Below are 23985 nucleotides of genomic sequence, written 5' to 3' on the forward strand. Positions count from 1 at the left end.
AGTTCCCTGCTTGCCTCTGTACAAGTCCACAACTTTTTGCTTTTTTAAAATGATTTTTAGATGATATTTTTTTAGTACATATAATAAGCTCCCTTGGTCTCATCGTTTGGTTTCTGGGTTAAGGTCTCACTTGCTCTAAGAGACTGATTAGATATGTATAATGAAGAATGAAATTCTCTTGTTATGCAGCTAGTTCATTTCTCTGAGGTCAGATCAAATGTAGAGAGACAAAGCAGAGAACAAAGATCAAACATTCTGTCCCTTGCTGATAAGAATGTATAATATTTAAAAGCTTGTTTTGTGTTTTGGAAGCAATACAGACTCTTTGCTACAAAGTCTTGTGTGCAAGTTGTTGTTTTTAAAGTTTCATAACCTTTGTATTCAGAACCAATCTTACTCAAAACTCAGGTTTTTGAATACAGTAAGGCATTTAGTTGACGAATATCTGTGTTTAGGCAGTAATACCATCGCTCTCCTGATCTGTTGCTAATTCAAAGGTCAAAACATTCAAGTAGCTACTTTTGCCTTTCTGACTTCAAATGAACATGTTTTGAAGCTGAAGATGGGAGAAGATATTGTTTATACAGAGAATTACTGCCCTCAATGATGGTACTAATGATGTTTGTACCGCTGCTTAATTTTAACGGATGGAATTTTACAGCCAAAGAAATGCAAAGCTGGTCTAGTGACTGAGGAAATGAGCAACGACTTTGGCTGTGCCATGGATGTCATGAGAGCTTGGCCAAATTCCTTGATCTCTATGTCTCTGATTTTTAATTTTTTTTAAATTCATTTTCTCTACATTACATACTTGGTATCTTAGATGAAATTCTGCTTATTTCTTCACCTTTAAATATAGAAGCTCTGCTGCACATCAGTCCTGTTGTGCAAAGCTTGGGTCTTTGCATCTAGTTTTGCCTCAAAAAGCTTCTTATGCTCAGTCATCAACAGGCTTACTAGCTAAGCAGGCATTTCAATGGCTCATCTGAGTCCGCTGTTATATTTTTCCTTCCCTTTGCTGCAAGGCAGGATTTCTTTTTCTAGTACAACCTCCTTCTCCCTAATTTAGGCTTTACCTGTTATGGAACAGCCTACAGGATATGCTGAAGGATGTTACTGGAGGCACTCTTCTACACAGAAGAAAAGATTGAAAAATAGAAAAGGAAAAATTGTCTGCAACTCAGTCCTTTGAAATAATAACACCCCTGACTCCTTGCCTAGACCTCTCTTGTTTGGAGGAGCCTTCGTTACATAGACATGGAGCAAGATGATAGCTAAAGTAATTTTTGGAGACTGTTGACTGGCTAAAAGGGAGCAATTCTCTTCTTGGAGCAAAATTTCTCAGGCAGGCTGTATTGAAGCAATTTTTTGGGTTATGTCAGAAGAAATCAATCTTTTCAGTGGACAATAAGCTGACACATAACACCCCAAAAGGTGTCTGAGACTAAACTGCCTATTGAGAATGGCCCATGATAAGGCTGGGCACAGTTTCCAGCAGAATGCTAGTTTTTCTGGGTCCAAACTGTTCTCTAAGAGCATGTTAGCCATTGGGTACTACTGGCTCTTAAATTCTGCTGTTCAAGCCCATTTTGTGAGCCTGGTTTAGCTACCAGTATGGACATGACCTTTTTTTTTCTTCTGCTGTTTTTAGAAGATTGCATATGCAAAACTGTTTCCTCTTGTATTTTATGTCCTTTCATGCAGCCTTATTGTGCTGCTTGTGCTAATTTTGATAACCGACCTTTTCTGCTCTGGTAGCCCTTTTTTTTTCCTGTGGCAGTACACTATCCTTCCCTTGCTATGATATATCAGGTGAAGAATGATTCAAGCACTAGTTTATTTTAGACTTGCAAATCCTCCTGTCCTGCTTATTTGCGCAGCATACTAGATATTACTTTATTTAATCAACTTTCTAGGAGACTTTCTCAAAAAAAATCTTTCCTATTGTCTCTGGCATATTGTGTCACATTCAAGACCAGGTGAGAGAATTCCTGTGACCCAGTTGAATCCAGTCTGCATCTCCCCAGAGACTTTTCTATGTCCTAGAATATTCTCTAGCACTATATTTGCTCTGTGGTACCTTCTCATTCTTGATCCACGATGCTACCTTGCAGTGCAAATGCTGAGATCTTAACATTTGGAGTTGCTTCTGGGAACCTCCTTTTCAGTCTTCCTGCCTGAAAGTTCACGTACTCCCTGAAGGTTACAACTCCTGCTTCCACATATATTCCTTTGGCATTTAATTTGTTAACAGCAACTTTAATGTTTGAACTGACATTCATGAGCATAAAAATAGTTATTCTAGCATATCCTCCATTGAAATTCTGCTTGCCGTTCTATACTAAGGTTCTCTGTGAAGTCTCAGCTGGCTTTTTGCTTTTCATCCTTGTTTTATATTCCTCTTTGTTTTTCTACAAGCTTTTTAACTTATGTTTTTCCATTACTTAAGTCTTCATGTGTCCATCTTCTCTTCAATGGTAAAACTTTGCTGCCCACTTTAACGTTGGAAACCACCATCCTTGGGGACAGTGTTCTTACTCTTACAACCCTCACTGATGTTAGTTAAGTTACAGTAGTGCTTATAGACTCCAGTGAACTTTGCCCTCCTTTAAAAGCACATGTTTGCCAGCAGTGTATTTGATCCTTTTGTATTTTGGAAAAGCAGCCACCTGAGACTGAGTTGTCATTCTTTGTATCTGCTATTGTGTCAGCTAAGCAGGTACAGATAATGAAAGGTGTCTTCATCTTTCTTTTTAAAGATGTCAGTGTTTGTTTTAGTCCATGGAACACAGTAATAGAAAACATTTGGCTATGTGAAAGGGCTTTTATTACTTCTGCTGCAAATGACAGTTAGCGTGAGAAGAATTTGGAAAGATAAATGCTATTTCTTTGTACAGTGCTTTTTTATTTTGATTTTTTTTTTAGCGGCAGTAATTCCTTTTAACATAGAGTCTAGTAGTTCCAGTTAACTTGAGTCATATTGTATTAAAGGCTTTGAAAACAGAACAAAAAGATAACAATTCAGTCTGTATTCAGGAAGCCAAGGCTAAGTATAAAACCTGAGACAGTTACACTGCATAAAAAATTGGTTGGGAAAATATAAGGAAGCGCTTATCAGCAGGAATGTGCCCTGTGGAAGGCCCAGTCATATGGTGCATTGCCCATTTCAGTGCTGGGGACGTACCTGCTTTGTCCATTCGGGTTTCCACAATGCAGCAGGAAAAAGTGAAGCAATCAATATGAAAATGTGAGAATAAAACAACAGAAAAAGGCCACAGGAATTGCCAGGCAGGTGTAGGATTTGGGATGACTGACTGTCCTTTTGATGCTTTTGGTTTAAAGCTGTGCTATATTGGGATAGGTTTTGATAAAATTTTTGGCCCTTTTTGAGTTTAACATCTTGGGACATTTAAGCAGAGCTTTCACAGTTTTCATCCTGTTGTTGAACTTGTGTTTTTCTTTTCTCAGCTGACTTGAAGAAAGACTTAGGTGAATATGTTAAAACTCAGCTTCCAAAAACTACAAAATTGGTAAGAAATGAGAAGCGGGAAGGCTTGATTCGAGGAAGGATGATTGGAGCCTCTCATGCCACAGGTATACTTTCTTGTTTCTCTTTTCCTTGCATACTTTGACCATATGTTAATTGAGTGACTTCTCTTTCTCTAGTGCAGCTCTTTCAGATGTTGAATATTTGACCCGTGATTGCTTTAGCCCACTCTGGGGGTGCTGCATGTCATGCCATGTTCTTAGCTACACAACTTAGCCATGTGAAAGAAAGATTTGGGATAATGCTATCTTAAGTGAAAGGCACTTTAGCAATTGTTTAGAGTACCGGCGATTTTGAAATGAGTTAATTGCGTTGATCATATTAACCTACATCACAATGGCTACATGAAGTGTCTTCAGTGATACTGGTATAATGATAATTGGAGACTTTAACTAGCATTACCTGTGTATTTAAGTGTTTACATCATGCAGTTGACCATGATCTTTATAAAGCTTTCTCCAGTATTCTCTCATAGCTTTACTGAGTTAGTCCTCATCTGAGGTTTTTTTGTTCTCAGTAAGAAGGAAACAAGGAGGACTTGGTACTTGCTTATATGTAAATATAGAGTAGATGTAATAATTACAAACTATAAAAACAATTTAACTTTAGGAAATCTGTGCTGTGTAAGAGGGGGAGATGTTTTTTCAAGTCACCCAGACAATGACTCGTCAAATTTGGAGCCAAATTTGAGTGTCTTTTAAACCTTGTCTGAAATGTTGATTTGGATTTTTTTCTTCCTATGGAAGTTTGATAAAATTAGTTCATCTTTTAGAATGGGCCAGTGAAATAGTAAGACAAAACCAGTATTTGACAAAATTTGGTGAGGCAACGTAGAATTTTCCTTATTCCTGCCCTAAAAGAATATTCTCTCAGGAATGCCCATCTTTCATGTGAAACCTATCGCTTTAAAATGGCAATCTACTTCCTTATTAAGGTAAGCTCTAATCTGGCTTCTAATTCACCAATCTAATTGTAATGTTTCTCATACAAGCTTTTCTGTTGGTGCTTTATGTACATTGTAAGCCTTTTAACATAATATGTTTTCCAGTTAAATTCTTTGGTGTCTGAGAAAGTATGCACTAGTTCCTCAAATAATTTTGAGTGGCAGATAAAGTCTCTTAATTGGTGTTTACTCATTAGCATTGTAATGGCATAACCCAGAGAGAAAATTGTGCTTGCACTTTCCAAGCCGTGCAAGGATTCATTTGAGTTAGTGCAATTTTAAGTCATTTTATTGATTTTACTGAACTGCTGGGGTCTTTTTGTCTGTTGTTAACAAGTGACTTGTTATATTTGTAAGTTTCTAAGTTGTTTTCTTGAAAGGTCTTTCCCATGTCTTCCACACTATTCTAGTGTTACATAAATTTTTTTGTTGTGCCATAAAAATTCAGATTATTTTTTAGATAAACTGAGACTGAAGGTCTCTCATGGCTCAAACTGTACTCTCTGACCATGGTAGATAATCTCTGTGTAAACTGGTGGGGCTGGAGTGTTGCTTGGTCAAATAGTGGTGGATTTGGCTATGCCCATTTAGGACACTTACTCTTCTTTTAAACTGCTATGAATCCACAGTCACTCTAGAGCTAATGAAATGGGGAGATACTCTATGTTACTTTACATTCAGGAATTTAAATGCTGTGGCCTGTGTCATGGCTGAATGCAGATTAATTCATCGGAATGGCTTGGTTTAAAATCCACAAATCTGAGCTATAACAGTAACCGGATGGATGCTGAAGTGTGATATGAAGTGAGCCCAAGGCGATTACAGTCAGTGGACAAAACTAGCTTTGTCATGGGGATAATTCATCCAGCCCAATATCTGTCATCTTTGGCTATCTCTGTAGTCTAACTCAGGCATGGGAGGTGCTCTGCATTAGGACAAATGCACCTCCTGACTCTTAATGCTGATCTGATGATGTTTCGTTTGTAGTGCAGTAGCTCTGCTGAATCTGGGTAGAAAATTTGATGAGCAATTCATAGCTAACTGTGAATAGCCAGGATCTACCTCTGCCTTTGTGACTGAACTAATCCCTGTGGATTCTCTGGCTTGTCAGCGTTTGTGTGTTTCATGTTACCATGGATCTTTGTATTTTGTGTGCTTTGGCCTCTATAGGGCAAGTGCTGGTATTCCTGGACAGTCACTGTGAGGTGAATGAGATGTGGTTACAACCTCTGCTGACTCCCATCAGAGAAGATCGCAGGACTGTGGTGTGCCCTGTGATTGACATAATCAGTGCTGACACGCTTACCTACAGCTCTTCCCCGGTGGTGCGTGGAGGGTTTAACTGGGGCCTGCACTTTAAGTGGGATCTTGTTCCTGTGTCAGAACTGGAAGGACCCGAGGGAGCCACTGCTCCAATCAAGTAAGGTTCCTCCGATGTGGTGTGAAGCTCTATGTAACATAGGGGTGATCAGAAGCACTTCTTGAGCATTATGGAGTGTATCTGGGTGTGCAGTTTTGGAAGCAGGTGCCTAACATGTCATATCTGACTAGTTTATTTTACTTAAAAATAGTTTTGGTTACTATTACCTCTTTCAGTTTAATTTCGCACATTTAATCACAAATTGGATAGATCAGTTGTCTTAGGTCAAGAAAGTACACTCTTAGAGAATACTTGTACAACAGCAGCTTTTGCTAAAGACAGAAGTCTTAAGGAGCTTATGCTGTTCCGTGTTAAATCTGTCCAGTAATTTTAGTTTTGAGCTAGGCAGTGGTGTTTGTTTCCGGTCTGTTGATGTGTTTGGCTTAATGATGATTTTGATAACCACCTTTGTGCTAGTAATAGCCTGCATATCCCGCTAGTACAGGCTCTATAATTTCTGTGATGAAATGCTAAAGAATTGCTAGATTGGGAAAATATGTTTTTGTGGTAATAGGAAGGTAGTTTCCTAGCTGATGGGACAGAACATCAGAGCATATGGTAATTTTCTATGTCAACATAATTTTTTTGCTTTAGATTTAATTTCTATTTTTCTTCAAGCAAGCAATTATTTTGTCATAAATGTTCCTAAATGAACACACATGGATGTGAAAACCATCTTTAAAATATTACTTGGCTCTTTACACAATGTGGCAAATGCCTAAAACTGTCTGTTGGAAACCTGTCCATATTGTTTTTGTGGTCTGAATTGCTTGAGAGTTGTTCTGAAACAAAAGTCTTGGTAAAGCTTAACACTAGGACTTGAAAGTTACCTTCATTAATCTTTTAGCCGTTGATGGCTGTCTTGCCTGTACAGAGCTGGCAATATCTGGTTCTTGCTGGACATGTAACTGTTTTATAAAATGATGTCAGGAGACACCTTTTTTTATTAGCAGACACATATGCTTCAGACATAAGCATGGAAGCTGTCCCAGTGTGAATCCCTTTATGAGAAGGGCCAGCGCTGGCAGAGCAATGGCAAGAAGCTGATTGTGCTTTTTCTAGTTGCAAGCATCCATCTCAATACAGAATTCAGGTTTGTGAGGTGGAAGGACTTTTTTTTTTTTTTTTTTTTTACAAACTGACTCCTTGCAGTGAATGTGGTACTTCTATAAGATTTGCAAAGTGAGTCAGAAATTGGGCAGTCTCATCGCTCTCTCATTCTCTTTTCTTAGACTGTAAATGAAGAGCGTTGCAGGCTGATGCAAGTAGCTCCAGCGCAGGGTTCTCTGCTGTGGTCGGACAGCTCTGCAGTTAGTCTTTCCACATCTACCCATCACAAGATTTGGTCTGAGGAGCCAGGAAACTTCTTAAGTTACTTAACAGTTTGACTGGCTTGTTTGGAAAGTGTCACTGTGGTAGTTTCTGAAGCTGGAAGGGAAGGGACAGACTGGGAAAATCCGAACCGGGAACCAGCATAGAAAGTCTTAAAATCCTTATGCTGTTAAGAACTGTTCTCACAGTTAATTTGGCGAATGCCTGAAGGTTAGTTCTTGCTGTGTTCAGCACTGTTGTTGCATTCCTTCAACTCACTTTTAGGAAAAACTCCCATGGAAAAGGTGGAGGACTTCATTGTTAAAGGGAGTGTAATCATCTAAAAAGATGACATTTTCTGAGGATGAAAGGGACTTTTCCTACTTAGAGGTCTCTGCCTGCTTTGAAAAAGAAGCTAGACTGCTATTTAACCTTTGAAAATGGCTTTCCATCAAATGGAAAGTCTTAACATTTAATGTTTTAGAGACCTTCATAATGAAATATTTTGGTGTCAGGGATGGAAAAATTGAGAGCAACCTTTCAACATAGGTTTTAAATTGACAGAAACTGTAGCAGGAAATTGTGTGAGAACTAGCAAGAAAATACAGACTTAGGCTTGGTTTCATCACAAGTTTTTATTAACAAGGATGAGAAAGAGCCTGTTCCCAGCCCATTGTATCTTCCAACTATCATATCTATTCATGTAGTATTTTTACTCTCTTATATACTCTTCTAGGGCATCCACACATTATAACTTTCTGATACAATAGCAATTCAATCTAGAGACTCTTCAATGGGGATCATATACATATTTTTACAAAATAGAGCACCATTACAGTAACACACAGGCAAGGCAAAAAAACTTGCCAAACCCCAAAGAGAACATCTATGCAAATATACAAACTGTGAATAACTTGCTAATAAACCTATCATCGCATCAATGATGAAACAGTGTTGCTCCTGGTAATTAAATTCTCTGTATGAGATAGAGTAGCATTTCTTTTAGCAGCCCTCCTGGCTTGTATAATTTAAATTTGGGCCTTGTTTCTTGATCTAATTTAATATGGGAAAGTAATGTGTATTCTGGATTCTGCTCTTTCTGCAGTCCAGTCAAGCCTGGTCTGTACGATTTGCCCCTGTGAGAGGGGGAAGAACACACTAGTGTGTGCAAGTGTACACGTTTGTAACTGTAGGGGAAATAGCTTCTGGTAGAGACAGATCCAGTTAAAGGCAGTTTCTAAATTTCACTGTAGAAAACTGAGGGACTCCAAACTTGCACAAGTTCTTACTTTTTTACTTTTTTTTTTTTTAGTACAGAGATAGCCACTTTGTTCCTCTTTCCCTGTCCTAACCCTTTCCTTAAGTTTCCTATACAAAGGAATATGGTTTATAGTTATTGGAATAATGAAGGATCACAAATACCACTTAGAGCTGCTTTTAAAAATATTTTGAGACTAGAAATGTGATCTGATGATTTCTAGGGTCTGCAGGATTCAAATTGTATTACATAGGTGTAAATTCAAGCTTTGGGACTAGCAGATTCAGCTAAAATTACTGGCTTTTTTCTCTAAAAGAAAATGAACTTTCAATATTCCTTTTTAGGTCACCTACTATGGCTGGAGGCCTGTTTGCCATGGATCATGAGTACTTTAATGAACTTGGACAGTATGATAGTGGCATGGACATCTGGGGAGGAGAAAATCTGGAAATATCTTTTCGGGTAATCTAGCATTTATGTGTATTGGAGGATGAACCTTGGTGTCTGGCTGCGTCTCTTCCCTACATACAGGTTTTTTTAGCACTGGAATAGCTATTTGCACACAGAAATCAGCATTTTTATTTCCAGGAAGGATGCCTACAGTGCATAGTAACTGCCTTTATGATAATCTTCAAGTTAAGTTTTAATGGGAAGATTAAAGAGAATTTTGAGCTCTGTAGTTAAATGTTTGCGGCTTTTCTCTTTGTTTGGTGGAGCGTTTCATAATATCTATAGAGAAGCATAAGAAAAGAATAGTCATGCAAACTTCTGAAATGAGTTTATAAGCAATGTCTAATGAATTTCACAAGCCGGTTAAAAAGATGTGTGGCTCACAGCGATGTTGATAATAAGTAAGCTTATTATATTTCCTTAGACATGTATGGGGCTTTTCAGAGATTTCAGCCTCCTTGTTGAGGGCCTGGAAGTGTAAATTTTTTTTGTATCTAAATTAAGAGTCATGTAGAGGAGTCAGCTTGGTTGGAAAAATAATGAGAAAGTCATCATCAGGAGTGTCAAATGTGGTACTTCATTGGGCTTCCTATATTATTGTCTCATCTTCCCTGTCACTCCACTGAAAGAAAAACAACTTTTTGTGCTCAATGTCACATTTACCTCTTCACTTTTGTAAGGTGGATTCATCAACAGGTTTGACAAGAGTCTGCTTGAAAATTATATGCTATCATGACCAATATGAAAAGGGGGATTAAAAGGTGAAGTTTAAAAAAAAAAAAAGCAAAACCAAACACACAACCTCCAAAACTTCAGAGAAATCTGTCAAATTGGTTAATTAGAGAAATCAAGATTAGAGCTCAAAAATAGTAACTGGCATTTCATAAGTTTGAGTGACTTTAAAGGTGTGTGTACTGAATAAGTAAAATCTTTCAAGTTTTCAGTACAAAATAAAATTATTAGGTATCTGAGAGGAAGTGTGTGGAGTGTGAGGAAATTATTGTTACTGTAAAATACACAGTTTCAATAAAAAGGGCTTTGAAAAATTGGAGTATAATCAGAGAGCTTTAGAACGTCTGGAAGTCCTGTCTCCTTGGGGAGAGAAGTAAAGTTTAGTCTTTATCTTATTCAGGAGGAATTTTAGAAGTGACTTGATTATAAACTGCTAATGTGAGAAGATTTTTCTGATCGGAGAACTCGTTATTCCAACAAAGGGCCAATGATGATAACTTGCTGGAAGCTGAAGTTTAAAAAGAAATTTAAAAAAAATAAATGGAAGTAGAGCGTAAATGAAATCTAGATCTGGGGTGCCACGGAGCTGGATTGAGGCACCTAAATGCAGCATCTGAATGTGAACAGTATTTCTGAGTTATATACTGAACAGAAACAAACAGCTGTGTAAAATAGGTGCTTATACTAAGTTGAAAAGCTCTCCAGGCGCCCACGATGATCTTATCTATCATAGAAGTGTGGACATATAATTCTCATGTAGATAAATACATTTAGATATCTTAATCTGTAAATTGAATCCCAGCCCATATATTTCAGTGTTTTCCAATAGGTCATTAGAGCATAAAATTTTAGAAAATTTACTTTTGTTTCCTGAAAGCCATGACGTGTTATGTGGAAAGTGTGATGATATGACAAAAATAGTCTTTTCTAACATGAAGATCTGATAATTTGACTTGTCAGAAAGCACGACATGTAGGACAACATTGCTGACGCCTAATCCTGTCATACTGTATAAACGTGCCTAAGTGTCCCTTGAAGAAGGGGAGGAGGTAGTGAGTCTTGTCAGTAATCGTACAATGAGGTATGTTCTGCTTTTGCATGGACAGATTTGGATGTGTGGCGGTAGACTTCTGATCATCCCCTGCTCCAGGGTGGGACACATTTTCCGTAAAAGACGTCCCTATGGCTCACCAGGGGGACAGGACACTATGGCTCATAACTCACTGAGGCTGGCACATGTGTGGATGGATGAATATAAGGTAAGAGACAATTCTAGGTCACTAAATAAGGTTATTAACTGTCTTGTTTGTCAAAGGACTGTATCACAGTGGGGTCTGTTAGCACCTCTAATGTGATATTCCTTCTACAGTCTGATTCCCTAATGTTAATTTTGATACAAATTCCTAAATTCTGTAGAATTGTCATTTGGCTTATGAGTGCTCAGGTGTCCTCCCTGTTACTTCTACTGCATGCAGGAGATTCGTTTTTATGCCTTTTTAATGAAGGAAAAGATGATGAATGAGTTCTTGTAAGCTCTGTGTTGCTTTGTGTCCAAATCAGTATCACATGGCAGCCATATACTGCTATATGCCTTCAGGTAGTTTCCACGTTGTTGAGACAGGGATTTTGTTGATTGTTTGTTTGTTTTGTTTCTGTTTTAATTAGCAGTCTGATTCCTAGTCTGTCTTGCCCTGGAAGATCAATCAGGATTGACTTCTGGATTCAGGGCAAGTGTATTCCTTGCTTGTCTTCAGATCTTGGTACTGATGCTTTTAAATGTAGATCAGGTTTTTGTGAAGCCCTGATCTCTGTGATAATTGATGACATTTTGCCTTGTGAGACCATAGGATTTTTTGTGTGGCCAGCTCCTGGGGTACCTACAATTTCTCTACAAGATGTGTTTTATTAACTTTATATTCTTTAGAGGTTTATGTTTCAAACCCCATCCTTTATCTTGATGTTCAGTCAGTTTGAGGAACCTATTAGGGGTCATTAATTTTTATCTCCATCTCCATAATGCATTGGTAGATTTCATCCATCACTTTCCCCTTTATTGATGTCTGGGCACGGTTGTTTTGTGATTAATGATGGCTTTCTCTGAAGCTTGGAATTGATTCTTTGTTATAATTTCCAGCTAATACTGCTTTGTCCAACAAAGACTTAAACTGCTGATTCTAGCAGTCTCTTATCACAGATTTGTGTCCTGAACGTTTCCAGCTGTTTCTAATCTAATTCTCTGATAGTTGCCAGAGACTGTCATGACAGATTTACGTATGGAAGGCAAGCTTGGAAATATTTTTGTTTTTATATGTGTAATGCGAATATTTAGGGCCAGAATAATTTACTGAAGTGATTGTATGATAAATAGTACAAAGATAAGACTTAAAGGACCTGTTTTACAGCAAAGAGCAAATAGCAATATTTAATAAATAAAACTGCACGATGGAAGGGAAACAGCAAAATTTTCATGGCTGTCAAAAGCAAAATGTGAAAGAAGTAAGTTCATGTATACAATGGAAATAAATAATGCAGAAAAGGTAGGATACTAAAATTTGAACTTTAACTAGGAATAAAAAAGTAGCAGAACTACTTTTGAAGCAGACCAATTTCTGATAGTGATGTCCACTCTGTCTCCAAACTTCCTCAGAGTTGTCCACCATACAAGTCCAATGTACTTAATGCGTCCCCTTCCTCTGCCATTAAAATAGCAGTGATACATCAAGTGCATGCAACTGCTCAAAGATCTTGATAAGGACAGATGTGTAATTTGTCTTGAGATGACGCTGTCTGTCATCTGAACATGAGAGATAGCAGTAGGTAATTGAAAACTGTCAGAACCACATTATGGTAAGTAAATTCCAGATGTCTACTAGAGATTATTCCAACAAAATACCACAGCTCAGTGCCCTGAAAACTGATTTCTAAATAATATCTAGTAAATGAGTTAATGTGCAAATACAATGCCTTTTCTATGAGCTCTGTAAACCTAGCTGGAATTAAGGACTTTACAAGGGGATTTTTTTCTTCTAGTTTTGGGAATAGTATTCATGCCACATTGTACATTCATGAATTCCTGTTTGTCCCCATTGTCTCTGCATTAGAGTTGAACAGCACATAAGAATGAGCTGGAATCTTAATCTGTCCTTGCCTAACCAGGTACAATTCCAATTATAATCATAAATTAGAACATGAAAAAATAACATTGTGGGAGCCTTTCTGGCGATAATGCAAATGAAGAAAAAAAAAACTCACTAGGAAAAACTATTCTGATTGACAGTTGTGATTCTTCATGTGAATGAATGCATGGTCCCACTGAACTTCAGAAGATAGTCCCACTTATAGGTCTATTCTGATATGGAATTTTTTTTGCCCTGGTAACTTGTAAAGTTGGAAGGCTGGAAACTGTGGAAGACAAAATACACTTGAATCCCACAACAATGAAAACAATCAATTGGACAATCAAACTAATTTAAAGAAAACTTTGCCAGATGAGGGTGAAGACCACATACATATCTGTTTCTGATTTAATGACTCTAGGATGCCTTGACTGCCAATGGAGTGTAGGGCTGATTTGTTTCCTCCTCAAGTAGGCAACTAGAAAAGGTCAATGGATTCATGCCTGAGGAGTATCGTCATCAAAAAAAGCAGTCTAGAAAGATTTGCTCAGAGTTAAGCAAGATAAATCCCACCTCCTGTGGCAATCTAAACACTGGAATTTTCTAATGCCAGTTTCAAACTTAATGTTTGAAAGCACTAGCAAAATAAAATGAAACTCGGGAGTTCTGCAAACAGGAAGAAGTTGGAAATCAATGATCTGAAATTCTTCTCTTCTCTCCCCCAACCTGTTTCTCTTAAATACAGGAGCAGTATTTTGCTTTGAGACCTGAGCTAAGGATGAGGAACTATGGAAATATTACTGACCGTGTAGAATTGAGAAAAAGATTGAACTGCAAGTCATTTAAGTGGTATTTAGATAACATCTATCCTGAGATGCAAATATCTGGGCCCAATGCCAAAGCTCCGCAGCCAGTTTTTATTAACAGAGCACAGAAACGACCGAAAATAATCCAGCGTGGAAGGGTAAGATAAACTTTCTTAAAAATACAGAATTCTGATTTTTTTTTAAAAATTATTTTGATATTCTTTCAGAAAGATTTGCTCAAATATGAGAAAAATAGTCTGTTTCTGTAGAGCATAGAGTTCTAGTTTTGCAACAAGCTGTCTGGAAAATAACAGAATTTGTGTCTTTAGACCAAGGCAAACTCTGTTTCACTCTGATCTATATTTCTGGTCATTTTCAGACTAAACACTATTCAATGAGATTTCTTGCCTCAAAGCTCTGAGTTATGAAGTTTTGATGCCTTTAGAATGTGCTTTCATGGCTGTTGGTTCTGAAGATAGATTTGGATAGAGGGAAATTTGGCCTCAAATTTCATGCTCTGTTGGTTTATGATAAGAGTACAATGTAATTAGTTTCCAAACTCATTGCTTTTACTGGATAATTTTCTGCAAAGATGAATATTTGCATCTGAGACGGATGATAGCTTTTCGAATCCTGACTCTTAGATAATGAACAAAAAATGAGTTTTGCCCCGTTTTTCTTCAAAGTAGAAGTGAAGAGATAAATTTTTACATGTATTCATGAAGGAAATCATGAGTAAATTCATGCCTTAGCTCTGACACCCATGTTTATGGGTTTGTGTGCAAGCAAAGCCAGCGTACAGTTGTATCTGTTCTCTCCAGTGTCGGATTTGTCTGATTTATGCTTTTTACGCTTTCCAAAATACTGGATAACTTCAAACCCAAGATAACTTTCTCAAGATCTTCTCTGTGTAAGAGAAGACCTTTGAATAAGATTGTTAGTATGCACGTAGATTATGGTTAGCAGATTCCTTTCTAGCTCAAGAACTGGAAGCATTAAGTTGGGAGGTAGGTAACGTAGGCTGCGGTAGCTGTTGATGGTTGCTGGTCGTGCAAGTAGATGCCGGCTGGAGGACCTGAGTTCATGCAGAACCTATTGACATCATTAGATTTTGGCTTGGAAGCAGCTATCTGTGAATCCACAGTTTGTGCCGTATTTTCATTAAGTGTCCCAGCCAAGCTGTAAAGTTAATTTATTAGGGCAAACATGCGTAGTTTCCCTGAATAAAACTGATATAATGGGCTGATTCCACTAGTTGTTAAATGCTGTTATTCCCCTAGTCAGACTTTTTTTTTTCTTCATTAAATTTAATAGATTTCTCCTTTCATTCACACAGAAGTTTAACTAAGAAATTGCTGATGTGGGGGAGGCTACTTGAGGGATCTGAATGCCTCAACACTTAAGGGGAAATCTTCCTAGCAATAATTTCCCATGGCTTAATTTGGAGAAAAACTTTGTGCACCCTTTAAGAAATGGGAGACAAGACACACAAAAATGCAGTTCCTTGGCTTGGTTCTCCGGGGTTCAAGAATTATACCCAGCATTGTGTGAGAGAGTCAGCTTTGGCTCTGATGATTGTATAAACTATTTCCAGATGCCTACAAGGAACAGAACGATCAGCCAATGTCACCACTGTGTGCCAGACTCTTTAGGATTTGGGATGAATCACTCCAAATCCCAGCCTATTCTCAAAAACTATTTGGGCCAGAGAGGAGTGCTGGTTTGACAGCTGGGAAAAACTGTAATGATCACAAATTGTGACAGTTCTTAACAGTGTTATCAAATGCTGATCATAATGGCCAATAAAAACAAGGACAAAAATCATATAAAACTCATGTAGCTGAGTTTGAAAGCCTTCTGTTGAGTGAGGAATGATGAAAATGAGAGCTCTCCTAGAAGTCTCTGGGGTGTGAGGGAATGTTACTTAGAAGGTTTTGTGTAATTTGTTTCAGATGTGTGTAGGGAACAGGAGAAACATGGTGCATTTGAGGAAGCTGTTGATGTGCCTTGGGACAGCTATTTCCAGAAATGGTGTTTAGTGAAGAACATGATTTGGTATTTGTGCACTCTAATTCTTGTCATCGTGGGATGGAACAGTTCTTTTTATTACTGGAAGTGTCTTTTGGTTTCTAAAAATCTGTAGAATTGATACAAATGCCAAGGTGTCTTGTACGTATGTATGTCTTCATAATGAAATGCAGCTAACCAATTAATCAGCCTGGCCTTGTGTTCAGGACAGCAAACTCCATTTTTCCTCTACATTCATCTCCAGATTGCAAATAATTATGTTTAATGTGGATGACAAATCTGGGGCCGTGCCGTCTCCCACACATGCGCTATCAAATGCACTCCCGTGCACTGGTAGAGAGCGGGTCTCTGCTGCGAGGGAGGAAATGGCAGAGTTGTGGCTGTTGCTAGAATAATTGCCTTTCCCCTTTGTATCCTTGGCTGTGTGCAGTGCAGTTCTTGATGTGCAGGCTGTGACTGCTGCCTGAATAGTCAGATCCCCACCACATCAGGCTGAAAAGAAGTATTCTGCTGGCCACCAGTAAGTTCAGGGCATGAGTATAACTTAAAGCCTGAATAGAGGTGTGTTGTCTCACTGAGTAACTCCAGGGGGATATGTCAAGTTCTTAATGATTCTTGACTGTTAGAATAGGACAGCTTAATCTTCAGACTCTCCAGAATGCCTCTTGTGTGACTTTTAGGGTGAGCATCATTGCCCAAACCAGGGGAGAGATTGCTAACTTGCTGAGAACCTCCTTGTTTGCTTTGATGGTAGGGGCTTCCAGTTTTGCATCCCAGCACAGGCTTCTGACCTGAATCTAGTCCTCTGATACAACATTACTCCAAATCAGGATAGGTAGTGCATTTGAACTGGAATGAGCGTTTGAGAGTTCGTAGAACTTTCTGTTCTTCCCTGATCTTCATTAAAATAACATAGCTGGTAACTATGGCTTTTCAGTTACCTAAATGCTCTTGAAAATCAACTTGCAAACAATATAAGCCTCTGAATCTGTTTGTATTTAAGTAATTCCTTCTCCTTTCTAAAAAAAGGTGGTCCTGCTTCATGAGGAGAGGCTGTAGGAGGAGACTTATGTTTAGGCTAAACGGTAGTAAAATGTAGTTTGTACAGTAGGTATTCTTGAGCTAGTGAGTATCTGGGGCCTGAGACTTTCATGAAGAGTGAAGAAGGGAAAGAAACTTGGCAGAGTGTGGCCAGCATGAGCTGAGCCAGGTTGTGTGTACTGCACTTGTACCACAAAGAGGGAAATCTTGATGTAATTAGAAAGCAAAATGGAACTATTTCATACTGCTTTTTCTCCAAATTATCTGTAAACAAAACAGTATTTTAAAAGGGAAGAAATGGGTTTTTTATTATGAGAGGTCTTTTTTTGTTTTGTTTTGTTTTAGTGAGCACACTAAGTTCTAGGGCTTCCAAAGCATTAACATATATTCCCTTTGGTATGTGATGTTTGTTGTTTACTCTGTCCATCAAACTCTTTTCCTTTCATAGTTGTATCACCTTCAAACCAACAAATGCCTGGTTGCCCAGGGCCACCCAAGTCAGAAAGGAGGCCTGGTAGTGGTTCGGGAATGTGACTACAACGATCAAAACCAGGTATGATATTCCTAATTACATTGAATAGCGATTCACATCTCAGAAATTGCTAATATGTTTTCCTGCTGGCAAAATGCCCTAGTATACCATGTCATCAGCAAGCGGGCTGATTTCAAAGTATTGTTCAAACTGCAAGGCTGGCCGAGGAGACTGTGGAGTTTACTGCTCTGTGCCTGATAATCCTGAGGGTTAGATATTATAATCTCCTATCTTTATGACATGAATCTGTGTATGTGGCTGAAGACTATCCTTAAGTGACTCGTGACAGGTTCATAATCCACTGATCGACACTTCAGAATTTGTAGAAGCTCTTTCAGTCACTTCCTTGTACTGGGATTTAAGGTAGCCTTTTCCTGGCCTCCTGTTCTTTGTGTATAGTACAATTAGTCCTCTGCTGCTGGAGTGGCTGTAGTTTAGGGTGATTTGTTGTTATTAAATAAGGACTTTATTGTAAGGAATTTAGAAAATTTTTTTTGATTACAGGTGCATTGCTATTCTGGGGATTACTTGGGGATGGATGTGAAAATCTAATGTTTTTACTACATGAACCCTTTGCTATTCGACTTCTTTCAGGCAACAGAAATTCAGGACCTACATAAACAATCTCCAGGGTAGAGAGATCTTCACCTAATGCCATAAAGATTTTTACCTAGCTAAGAACTACATTGAGAACATTATGTTTTAGGAGCCCATGGGACCCAAGTCTAAAAACTACATCACATTTAAAGAGAAAAGTAATCCAAGACACAGAGCATGGGATGTAACACAGAGTAGCTTTACCAAAGGTGGGTTGTGCTAGACAAACTTGGTAATTTATGAAATGAGCAGTAGTTCTCAGGATATGGAAACTGCAGCGGTGGAAACTGCACGGTAGATGCAGGATGATTTGTGATAGTCCCAAGCAGACAGTTGTTTGCTTTGTCAACTAATGGGACTTTCTGCCTCCTCTCTGTGGTCTCACCAGTTGAATGTGACAGAGGAAGACAGCGTGAGGGCTGTTAGCCGCTGTGTGGATGAGTGTGGTTGGCTCTAGACACATGGTGTCCAGTTGCCACTTAGACATGACCAAGCAATACATCTCTGCGCTTTACTTATGGAGTACCGAGTAGTCATTGTTATGAACAAATTGTAGGTCCCTGTGTTAAAGGTGGATGAATTTAAGCTGGAGTGGGAATGGAGGTTTTCCTATGTGATCTCCTCCATTAGCTATAAGAAAGTCAGCAGGTCTTGTAAGTGTAAAGACTGTGTAAATGTAATCATACCTGATCAGTAGCAGTGATTATATGTTTTTTACAGTGGAAAAGGTGTTACGCTGCTTTCTGAGCCATTCAGTCTGAGTGAGAAAGCAGCAATGACTTCCAGTGGATTATGTCCACAGTAAGAACAGATGAGTCCTCACAGTTACTGTTTCCCTTCTCATTTTTGCAATAGTTCCAGTAGTGAACTTGCACATGGCTGGAGGAGGAGGTCGGTTGTTTTTCCTTATCAAAACCTTTTTCTTATTTTTCTCCTGGAGACAGAAACTTCAGTTAGCCTTTTGGTGTTGAGAAAGAGAAAAATTAATGCTCAGATCGTTGACTTTTGGCTTCTTTTCTCAGTGATTTAGTGGTAAATTAAGCAATTGGTTCTCAAAAAAACCTGGCTGTGCTATCTTCTTTCTCAGTGATTTTGTTCTCCAACCAAACATGTTAACAAACACTATGGTTTTCTGCCATTAGAGTTATTTTGTTCTCCTAATAAATCCCAAGAGTGCATTCAGCCAGCTTTCTTTCATATCCTCTTGAACAAGCTTGCTCTAGATACATGAGAACAATGTAAAGGTGACACTTATTTAACAGCTTCTGCTTATAAAAATAGCAGGAAGCTTCCTGAGTATTGGAAGCTTTTAACTGTTCTTTCTGTTAACACTCAACCCATTGGCATTTTCAGTTGTTTTTTGCTCTAGAACCATCTGGTTTATGCCTCTGGCCTAATAAGAAAGCCTGGGTTGGGTCTGGTGAAAGGCAGGTCCCCTGGATGCCCACTAGCAGCAAGTTAAATGTGTGTTGCTTAATACACACAGTGCAGACAGTTATTCTGGAAGATACCAACCTACACATTTTTTTGACATCGTTTAGTGTTTTTCTGAGCCAAAGATGGTATTTTTATAGAATTTTTGCTTTTTCATGAGTGTCTAATTGTATTTTGACATCATGTAAGCTTTTGGCATCCTGTGGCAGTGAGTACCACAGTTTAACCGTACTTTCTGTGGAAATAATTTGGTGCCACTTGTTGCTGATCTCATTTGATGCTAGCTAATTTTCCCTTGAGGAACAAGAATGTTGTCACTGTTTATTTCTTTCTAGGCTGCTTTTGCTCTGTGAATAGATAACGCCCTCCCTTGAAAAATACATGCTACTGCTCAGAAAGTTGAAGGAGCAACTGCACGTCTACCTGGGAGAACATGCAAAGGGCTGGGAAAACAACACTGGGCTGCCTTAAAACTCATTGATTGCAGTTCTTTTGGCTGGAAAATGATCTTGTGTAATCTTTTGACTGGAAAATAGTCTTCTGTGTAATATAGACAATTTGTACACATGAGAGCTGACCTTGAAAAGTGAGTGTGTGGGGAAAGCAGATTCACTGAAATCATGAGATTGGCCTTACAAGCAAGCCTGGTTTGCCTTCAATTTATGCTTGCTTTGTTTCATCTAGCCTTCATGGCTGATAAGAAACCTCAAATTCTCACTTAACTCCCTGATGTAAAAGAAATAACATGTTGTGAATCTAGCAGTTGTATCACCATTATGGGTAATACTTTTAATTCAATTTTACTTGGATAATCATCATTAAGTAAAGTTAAAAATTACTCAGACACATCAAAGTATCCTGTTTTCTAGGACTTGACATGACAGTGATATTCAGTTCATCTTTTTGCTATGGAAAGAAAAAGCAATAAGGGGAGTGGTTCTCACAAAGGTGATACATCTAGAAAATATTCCAAAATTTGGGTCTTTAAGCTGTAATGAAAACTAGGACATTTCACTAACTCTAACAGAAACACTCAGTCTGGGATAATAATGAGGGCTGAACACAACTTTAGGAATCAATGATAAAACTTCTGTAGTTAGAAATAGCGCAAGTAGGAGAGGTGACAGGATCTAGTAGAATGAAGGTCAGCATGGAGAGGTCTGAAGTAACAAAAGAAGCAGAAAATTTGAATATTCATTTTGCACACAGAAGATTGACATGGAATGAGAAATTTTGTAGTTGAAGAGTGGTTGTGTGACAGAACTCCCAAGACTGCTGAAGTAAACACCCTCCTGGAGGTCAGTAGTGTGTTTGACCTCTTTCTGGAACCAAAACCGAAAATGTATAAGGTAGTGCACACCATGAAAACTTGGGTGTTGAAGGAGGATAGAAAATATTTAAGCACTCTGAAAGATCATCATGAAAGGCTGGAGATGTCTGAAAAGTGGAAGTAAAAACTACATGGTGTGGCTTCTACCCAAAGCCATCATCCCAAGGTTAATTGGGTGATGATTAGGAGGCAAGGATGCTGAAGCAGGATTTGAGCTAAATACTGCCCTAAAGGAGAAGGAGTAGAAGTAGTTACTGAGAAACTTGGAAGACAATTGTCAACACTAAAAGGAAGGTTTTGGAATGAAGCATAATGGCCAACAACAGGACTAACTAGTGGGGAATGTTTGTGATCTAACAGCTGAAAGAAGATTGAGTTTGTCATGTGTCTAATGTGTGCTTGCCTTCCTCCTGACCTAAATGCTTAAAGCCAAGTGCCTTTTTCAAAAAATCTCCTCTTAAAGTTCACTGAATTATGTGGATCCTTTTTTTCTACTGTTTGTTTTCAAATGCACTAGACTGACTGCACAGCTTTACTTTCTGTGTTGTTATAACCTCTCCTCTGTGTGTTTGCTTCACTTCAATAATTTAACCCTTCTCTTACCTAGCAATATATTAAGCTTTAAAAATCTGGGGATGGTCCTAAGGTGTCTAAGCAAGTGCATCTGTTTTCTGGAACTTTAAAAGATAACTGGTTTGAACAGGGAATTTCAGAAAAGCTGTGTTAACGCTCTTATAGTACTTTATAAATGTAAGCATACACATTTTACAGACTCTTAAAAGAGTCAGAGTCTAAAAGGATGTGTTCACGTGTGCGATTCTTCTGTAAAATATTTCTCCCTAAACCTCTGGATCATGGCTGTTAGTTTGCTTTTCTGATACAACCCACGTCTAGAGTGACTGTGAAGATGTGCAAGTTAAGTCTGCTTGCTGCTTTTCCATAAACTTAGTGGAGGTCCCTCAACAAATTCCCATGAAACATCAGGAACAGACTGAACTGTGAAACACAAAGCATGTAGCTGCTTTGGAACAACTTTCAGGAGAACGTTGGGTTGCTGGGATAGCAATAGCTTACAATAATGATTATAGACCACCAAACTTTGCCGTCATTTGGTGCAGTGATGTCACTGTTATCCATAGTAACAGGAGCTGAAGTATATGCAAGTAGCTATGATGCAAGTTGCTAGGCACATCTCTTCAGTGCTGAGGCAGCTTTTTTGTGCTCTTAAGCTGAATTTTTGTCTTTTAAAAACTGTCTGACTGAATAATACAATAGTGCCAATCTAAGCAACAGATTGTAACTGATGAAAGTCCTGGAATGCTTCTCCTGTCAGCGTGGTTCACGGCAGGGATTTTCTTTCACACAAAGGGCTGTTTCTGTAGTAGTTACTGTCTTGTATTTGCTTGACATTTTTCAGTGCATTCCTCTAGTGCTAATGCAATTTGCAGACCAAATAAGAGTGTATATCCACAAAGCTTTGCCAGTTGGCCAGCCATGCCTTTTGCTATGCTCCACTGCGCTCTGAAAGCCAAAGGATAGGCTGATGCTTCCTGGTTTATTTCAAATCATTTGGAAATATTTATTCCCTAGGAACATGAGCTTCCACTTTCTATCTACTACAGATTCTTGTGTTTATTGTTTTTCCCTAGGTTGGCTGATAGGTTTTGTTTCAATACAGTTGTTTGTGTGGACACTGGACTCAATCTTCTACAGTTAACTCCAGTATGGGCTGTCCTCCTAGATGATGAGGCACCATTTGAGCCCTTTTGTCACTTGAATTTCCTCTGAAGTAGTTTAGCTAGCTGTTATCTGTTTACAGGAACTAATTTCATTGTAGGAATAATTTAATCTTTCACACTCAAAAAAAAGTTCAGTAACACAGTCCTGTATCTCTTTATTATGGTAAAAAATAGTCCTGGGTGGGGATCAGTGGGATATAGGGATTTATGGAGAGAGTGAAGAGCATGCCTCCTGTACCAACAGTGGCAACCTGAAACCAGTTAGGAAATCCAAATACTAGTAAAATGAGAGAACACAAAAGCTCCAGTATAAAAAAAAAAAAAGTTAATACTGACAGAGTTTGTGCTTTGGACCTCATCCTATTTATTATGTCTACAACACCTACTCTTGCATGTGGTATGCATCTGTCTGCAGATGACCAGAAGGATACACACTCCGGCTTTGCTCCAGCAGTGAGAATGCTTACCTCAGGTCTGTGGGTCCCATTTCCAATATGGAATCATAGAATGTGTTGGGTTGGAAGGGACCTTTAAAGGTCATCTAGTCCAACCCCCCTGCAGTGAGCAGGGACATCTTTAACTAGATCAGGTTGCTCAGAGCTGCATCAAGCCTGGCCTTGAATGTCTCCAGGGATGGGGCCTCCGCCACCTCTCTGGGCAACCTGTTCCCAGTGTCTCACCACCCTCGTTGTAAAGAACTTCTTCCTAATGTCTAATCTAAACCTACCCTGCTCTAGTTTAAAGCCATCGCCCCTCGTCCTATCGCTACATGCCCTTGCAAACAGCCCCTCCCCAGCTTTCTTACAGGCCCCCTTTGGGTACTGGAAGGCCACTATAAGGTCTCCCCGGAGCCTTCTCTTCTCCAGGCTGAACAACCCCACCTCTCTCAGCCTGTCCTTGTAGAGAAGGTGCTCCAGCCCTCTGATCATCTTCATGGCCTTCCTCTGGACCCGCTCCAACAGGTCTGTGTCCTTCTTGTGTTGAGGTTCCAGAGCTGGACACAGTACTCCAGGTGGGGTCTCACCAGAGCGGAGTAGAGGGGCAGAATCACCTCTCTGGATCTGCTGGCCACGATTCTTTTGATGCAGCCCAGGATGCAATTGGCCTTGTGGGCTGCAAGCACACATTGTTGGCTCATGTCCAGCTTTTCATCCACCAGTACCCCCAAGTCCTTTTCCACAGGGCTGCTCTCTATCACATCATCCCCCAGCCTGTATTGGTAATGAGGATTGTCCTGACCCAACTGCAGGACTTTGCACTACAGGAAAGTTGAAGCAGCTGCTGCAGTCTGAGTGAAAAAAGCTGCTAGAAAGAGGACAGTCCTACAGCATTCACCAAATTAAATAATTTATTTAACCCCAAACTTGATCAGTTTCATTATGGAGAGAGGCTTTTTCCATAACATCTGCCATTTAGGTTTTATTTGAAAATAGAAACAATTCATTATATTCTAATTGCATCACGGTATTTTTCTTTGACTCCAGTGAAAATGGTCAGTGATTTTCCTTAGACCTGTGGAGGAGATCAGTTCTTTGTCATTGCTGGGGGACAGCAATTAAAGGTGCCGATTTCCCTTGTGGTGGGAGCTGGGCACCATTCCATTTTTAAACCCAAAATCTGATGGTAAGGTTCTTCTGGGTGTTAGAAAGTGGATGCAGGATGAAAATATCCTGTACCTTGACTGTTAACCTTCTGGGTTTT

At 39.0% G+C, this 23985-nt stretch overlaps 1 protein-coding gene across 5 annotated transcripts in view; it reads left to right on the plus strand.

Annotated features, from left to right (window-relative positions):
* The window catches only part of GALNT11 (polypeptide N-acetylgalactosaminyltransferase 11), a 54202-nt gene that overhangs the window by 23810 nt on the left and 6407 nt on the right, over positions 1-23985 (plus strand). For all 5 annotated transcript variants that reach the window (XM_074574098.1, XM_074574102.1, XM_074574099.1 and 2 more), the window contains 6 exons: positions 3469-3594; positions 5661-5910; positions 8824-8941; positions 10768-10920; positions 13523-13741; positions 17101-17205. In XM_074574098.1, the coding sequence (XP_074430199.1) occupies positions 3469-3594; positions 5661-5910; positions 8824-8941; positions 10768-10920; positions 13523-13741; positions 17101-17205 (971 nt within the window). The remainder of the gene's footprint in view (positions 1-3468; positions 3595-5660; positions 5911-8823; positions 8942-10767; positions 10921-13522; positions 13742-17100; positions 17206-23985) is intronic.

Source organism: Larus michahellis, chromosome 2 (assembly GCF_964199755.1).
Source record: "Larus michahellis chromosome 2, bLarMic1.1, whole genome shotgun sequence".
In the NCBI taxonomy this organism is placed as follows: domain Eukaryota; kingdom Metazoa; phylum Chordata; class Aves; order Charadriiformes; family Laridae; genus Larus; species Larus michahellis.